Genomic DNA, 6,135 nt, shown 5'->3' on the forward strand with positions numbered 1-6,135 from the left:
CCGGGCGAAACTGGGCACCAATACTAGTAGATTTGATATTCGAATCCACTAATTATCTTATTAGTCACTCCATCAAAAACGAAAAAGAAAAAAAAAGTTAGTTAATGAAGTGAACAAATATTATTCTACAACCAGTCATAATAGCATTGTATAACTTCCTCAAAACTGTTAAGCTCTTACACAAAGCTGAGCTGTTGAGCTATTTTACAAGTTCCGGTAACAGAAATTCCTAAGGACTGACACAGCTAATTTGACCGTAACAACGGCTCTATTTGAGCTGCCCGTGATTCTCTCTGCCCCTCTATATAAATCCCCCTCTTCCACTCTTCCTTTCCACCAAACCCTAATCTATCAGCTTCCAACAATTCTTCAATCTCTCAACATTCTCACAAATCTTGATACTCAATTCAATCAAAAATGGAGGCAATGAGAATGAGACTAGTATTCGCCGTCTTGTTGATCATCTCCGCAACATTCGCAGTCCAGAACGTAGCTGCAGCTGATGCTCCAGCACCAGCTCCCGCATCCGATGCCACCGTCTTCGTCCCTGCCGCTCTCGCCTCCATTGTCGCCGTCGCTTTTGGATTCCTTTTTTGATTATTTATTTATCTTTGGTAAAGTCTCTATTTGTTGTTACATTCTTATTGAGAATGGGGAGGCTAAGGAGTGATTTTTTTGGTGTGTTATTCATTCATATTCTTTCTATGTAATATATAATGATTTTAATTTTAATTTATTTCTGATTTGTTCAGAATTTCTTGTTATTTGATTTGTGTGTGAGTTTCAATTTGGAGTATTATATACAGTATAATCAAGGATTTATGTGTTGGAAGATGAAATTAATGGGACATCGAATTGGACTATAAATCGTCACTCGGAGGAAGGACATTCGGAATGGGATTGATTTACGAAGGATTTATTAACTTAAACTGTGTCATTCAATTAATTAATTTAAATATGATTTATGAATAACTTATGGGTTTATTGTGTAGTCCAAAATGGGATTGAGGAGCAATTGAGTATAAGTTATTTTGATGATGTACGACTCCGACTCCTAGAAGGAGGAAAGAAAGAGGGAAGGTACAGTCAGAATGGAGGGCCTTGTGAATTAAATCTGACAGCCTGTTTTTGTTTGTCGAATAATTGTGTACTGCGAATTAAAGGACAGTAATCTACGAATTAAACTTTCTTCACTTTATTGTATGATGGGCTAAGTGTCGCTACCTACAAAATGGAGTACCAATATTTGAGCTTAAAAAATTGCTTTAGGCAAATTCTATTGTACCAGAGTCGTATAAAAGGAGAAAAATGAGACCACCTTTGAGAAAATAATGATCACTTTTTATAACTCGAAAATGATCAATTTTTACAAAGTAGCCACTGTTTATCATAAAGTGATCACTATTTATCATAAAAAATGAAATACTTTTCACGTTGGGCGACAATCTTTCGCCTAGGGGCTGAATGGGTTTTGTTCTAGTGGCTCCAAGAAGAGCGATATGCGTGAAATGTCCTGTTCCTCGTGAAACATTGCAGGATTTCAAGGTCGATGGACCGGAAATAGGCCGATAGTTACTAGAGGACCTTGACCTTGAATTTGAAAGCAACTCGTCTTAAGACTTCGATGCTAGCTAGGGAAAAAAGGCCAATCTACGCTAGCCCTAACGTCATGCTCTAAGCCTCTAATCATTAAAATGTTCGATAAGAGTATAGATTAAGGGTGACAATGAGCTGAGCCGAGCCAGAGCTTGGTCTTACTCGGCTTGTGCTCATGAAACAAAACTCGAGTTCGAACAGATCTCGATTTGAAAAACTTGAGCTTGATACCATACTCACGACGGATTGGGTGAGGGAAATGGAAAATATTTTTGAGGTGGTAAGATGTCCCGACGAACTCAAGGTGGAGCAAGCCGCCTTTTATCTTGGGGGTCTAGCAGGGGGTTGGTGGTAGAAGGAAAGAGACGCTATGAGGGACTTTTACGATTAAAGGGGCGAGGCCGCTATTCCATGGGCCGACTTCAAGATGGAGATGAGGAATGAGTTCATTCCCGATCATGTTAGATGTAAGCTCCAGGCGGAGTTTAAGCGATTCGTGATGACCGATGCAATGATGATGCAGGACTACTATATCCGCTTCAATGAGCTTGCCACCTATGTGGAAGACCTTCACCTTAGCCAATCTCAATTGGCTCTCAAGTTTGAAGGAGGTTTGACCGTGAAAGTCTTGATTGGAGACATTTCCACCGGGTGAGTTGTCTACCGTGAAGGAGGTGTATGCCGGAGCCAGGAATGCGGAGAGGCTTCTCAACATGACTAAGGATGCCAAGGAGAGGATCCGGGAAAAGAGGAAGATCGAGAGTGAAGGCGGGGGAAATCAATCAAAGAAATTTACCTACAATGAAGCTAAGTCTTATTCGGGAGGATCTCAAGTGAGTAGCTTTGGGATGTCGGGTGGCTATGGAGGAAGGGACGCTAGTAAAGGTGGTGGTTTGAGATGCTATAATTGTGGTGGCCTTGGCCAAAAGAGAAATGAATGTAATAGAACTCCAAAGGTCCCCAACCGGAGGGTTTGGGCAAGGAAGTTCTTACTACACCCCTTGCCAAAGTGGAGCAAGCAACCGGAACTCGGGAGCATGGAACAACCAAAGGAATGCCAACTCAACCTACAATTGTGGAAACAACCGTGGGAACTTCAATATGGGAGCACCATCAAGGGCGACGAGCTACATTGGAGGCAACACTACGGGGGCTAGGCAAACCAACTTGGCGAGTACGGCGCAAGGAGAGCGCAAGGCTAGTGGCAAGCTCTTTGCCATGGACAAAAGAAGCGCCGAGGAGGATGCTCATGTTGTCTCCGGTACATTTCTTGTTAATTATCATCCTTGTTTCGTTTTATTTGACTCGGGAGCCACACGTTCTTTCGTGTGTCGACCCTAGGTTCGGGGGAGGGTGAGTTAGCACACGATGACGTGTCCTTACCTTCGGGAGAGTCTATTGTGTGTTCAAAGGTGTATAAAGAGGTGTCGGTTTTTGTACATGAAACAAATTTTCCGGTAAACCTTTTTGAACTTCCTTTAGAGGGGTTTGATGTAATCTTAGGAATGGATTGGCTAACTAAGCACAAAGCTAATATAGATTGTCATCAAAAGAAAATAGCTTTAAAAGGACCCAAAGGTGATCGGGTATCGTACAAGGGTTATTTGGTCAAGCCCAAAGTGAAACTCATTTCGGTGATGACCTTGAAGACGTGTTTGAAGAAGGGTTGTCCTATGCTTTTGTTTCACGTGTGGGACACTAGTATAGAAAGACCGCAAGCTCAAGAAATATCGGTAGTGAGAGAATTTGAGGATGTATTTCCGGAGGATTTGCCCGGAGTACCTCCACCAAGGGAAGTAGAGTTCGGGGTGGACTTCAAACCGGGAGCGGGACCAATATCTAAGGCCCCGTACCGGATGGGTCCAAACGTGTTAGAGGAATTGAAGAAGCAACTTTGGGAATTGGCAGATAAGGGGTATATTAGACCTAGTGTTTCACTTTGGGGAGCACCGGTTCTATTTGTGAAGAAGGACGGGACTATGAGGTTATGTATCGACTATCGCGAGTTGAATAGCGTCACCGTCAAGAAGAAGTATCCATTACCAAGAATCGACGATCTATTTAATCAACTTAGTGGAGCCGGTGTATTTTCAAAAATTGACTTAAGGTCGGGCTATCATCAATTGAAGATTAAGGATAAGGACATTCCAAAAACCGCATTTAGATCAAGATATGGGCATTATGAGTTCGTAGTGATGCCGTTTGAGTTGACAAATGCCCCGACCATGTTCATGGATATCATGAATAAGGTGTTTAGCCCGTACTTGGACAAGTTCATAGTGGTGTTCATAAATGATATCTTGGTCTACTCTAAGACCAAAGAGGAGCATGAAGAGCACTTGAGAATTGTGTTACAAACCTTAAGGGAGCATCAAATTTATGCAAAGCTTAGTAAGTGTGAGTTTTGGTTGGAGAAGGTGGCTTTCCTAGGTCATGTAATATCAAAGGAAGGAGTTGCTGTGGACCCTATAAAGATTGAAGCCGTATCAAAGTGGATAGCACCCAAGAATGTGACGGGTATTATCAATGATTCGTGAAAGACTTCTCTAAGATCACTAGGCCTTTGACATCATTAATGAGAAAAGAAAACCGTTTCAAGTGGGACGGGAGTTGTGAGACTGCCTTCTTGACCCTAAAGGAGCGCCTAACCACGGCCCTAGTGTTAACCTTGCCAGAAGGGAGCAAAAATTTGAAGTGTATTCCGACGCTTCAAAGAATGGTTTGGGATGTGTACTTATGCAAAATGATAGAGTCATTGTGTATGCATCGCGACAATTGAAGCCCTATGAAGAGAATTATCCAACACATGATCTAGAGTTAGGAGCCGTTGTCTTTGCCTTGAAGATTTGGAGGCACTACTTGTATGGAGCGACCTTTAAGGTGTTTTCCGATCACGAGAGTTTGAAATACATCTACACCCAAAAGGAGTTGAACATGAGACAAAGAAGATGGATTGAGCTCATTGGGGATTGTGACATGGAAATAGTATATCATGAAAGGGAAAGCTAACGTGGTGGCCGATGCCTTGAGTAGGAAGTCGGTGTACTCCTTGTGTACCGCCTTATCCATGCTAAGATTAAAGGAAGAACTGAAGAAAACGGGCATTCATATGATACGAAAAGGGGAGGAAATCGGAGACTTAACTTTAGAACCAGAGTTGTACGACGAAATTCGGGAGAAGCAAGAAAGTGATGTTAAGATCTAAGATTTGAAAGGAGTGTTAGAGAGAGGTAAAACCTAAAGGTTTGAGTTGCATGGGGACGAAAGCCTTAAATTAAAAGGGAGGTGGTGCATACCAAATGATGAAGAACTTAAGAAAAAGATCATGAATGAAGCTCATAACACACCTTACTCGGTGCACCCGGGTGGTAATAAGTTTTACAAGGACCTTAGGAAGATATTTTGGTGGTCAAACTTGAAGAGGGAAGTGGCGAAATTTGTGGTAAGATGCTTGACTTGCCAAAGAGTAAAAAGGAGAATACAAGAGACCCCAAGGGAAAGTTCAACCACTAGAGGTGCTGGAATAGAAGTAGGAGTCGATATCTATGGATTTCATAGTGGGGTTACCAAGAACTCAAAAGGGGAACAACAAGATTTGGGTAATTGTGGATAGGTTAACCAAATCGGCTCATTTCATTGCAATGAAGAACTTGGAGCAAGGTGGAGTTAGCAAATTCATATTGTCGGTATGTGGTCAAGCTTCATGGATTTCCAAAAGATATTGTGTCCGACCGTGATTCTCGGTTCATTTCAAGGTTTTGGTAAGAGCTTTAAAGTTCTTTGGGTACTCAATTCAAAATGAGTACGACTTTCCACCCGGCAACAGATGGGCAAACGGAGAGAGCCATCCAAACTGGGAAGACAGGTTGAGAGCTTGCATCTTAGAATTTGGGGGATCTCGGGAAGATAGGCTACATTTGATCGAATTTTCTTACAATAATAGCTATCATGCTAGCATTGGCATGACACTGTTTGAAGCCTTGTATGGGAGGAAGTGTCGAAGTCCAATATGTTGGGATGATAGCACCGAAGCCGTATTGTTGGGACCTCAAATGATCCAAGACATGATTGACCAAGTCCATATAATCCGAGAGAAGACGAGGGCGGCATAAGATAGGCGATAGGCAAAAGAGTTATGCCGACTTGAGGATAAGTGACATTGAATTTGCGGTAGGAGATAAGTTTTACTTAAGGTTTTACCCATGAGAGGAGTGATGAGATTTGGGAAGAGAGGCAAGTTAAGTCAAAAGTTCATAGGGCCTTATGCGATATTGAGTAAAGTCGGGGAAGTGGCCTACCGTTTAGCACTTTCCCCGACCTTGGAGCAAGTTCACAATGTCTTTCATCTGTCTCAATTGCGCAAATACATAAGCGACCCTTCACATGTGCTTGAGGCGGAAACCATCTAGTTAGATGATGCGTTAACATATGTGGAAACGCCCAAGGAGATCCTAGATCGGAAGGTAAGGAAGACAAGACGTGGTGAGACGGTGTTGGTAAAATTATTATGGTCTAACCATGTAGTAGAGGAGGCCACAT

At 42.3% G+C, this 6,135-nt stretch overlaps 1 protein-coding gene across 1 annotated transcript; it reads left to right on the plus strand.

Moving 5' to 3' along the window:
• Positions 1–317: 317 nt before the first annotated feature.
• LOC141656114 (arabinogalactan protein 13-like) lies at positions 318–764 on the plus strand. Its single transcript, XM_074463025.1, has one exon. It carries the CDS (start codon positions 418–420, stop codon positions 595–597), a length of 180 nt encoding a protein of 59 aa, XP_074319126.1. The 5' UTR covers positions 318–417; the 3' UTR covers positions 598–764.
• The last annotated feature ends 5,371 nt before the right edge of the window (positions 765–6,135 follow it).

This window comes from Silene latifolia, chromosome 5, assembly GCF_048544455.1.
Source record: "Silene latifolia isolate original U9 population chromosome 5, ASM4854445v1, whole genome shotgun sequence".
NCBI classification, from domain to species: Eukaryota; Viridiplantae; Streptophyta; class Magnoliopsida; order Caryophyllales; family Caryophyllaceae; genus Silene; species Silene latifolia.

Coding starts and splice junctions, on each gene's coding strand:
- LOC141656114 (XM_074463025.1), top strand. CDS start 418: ATGGAGGCAATGAGAATGAGACTAGTATTCGCCGTCTTGTTGATCATC.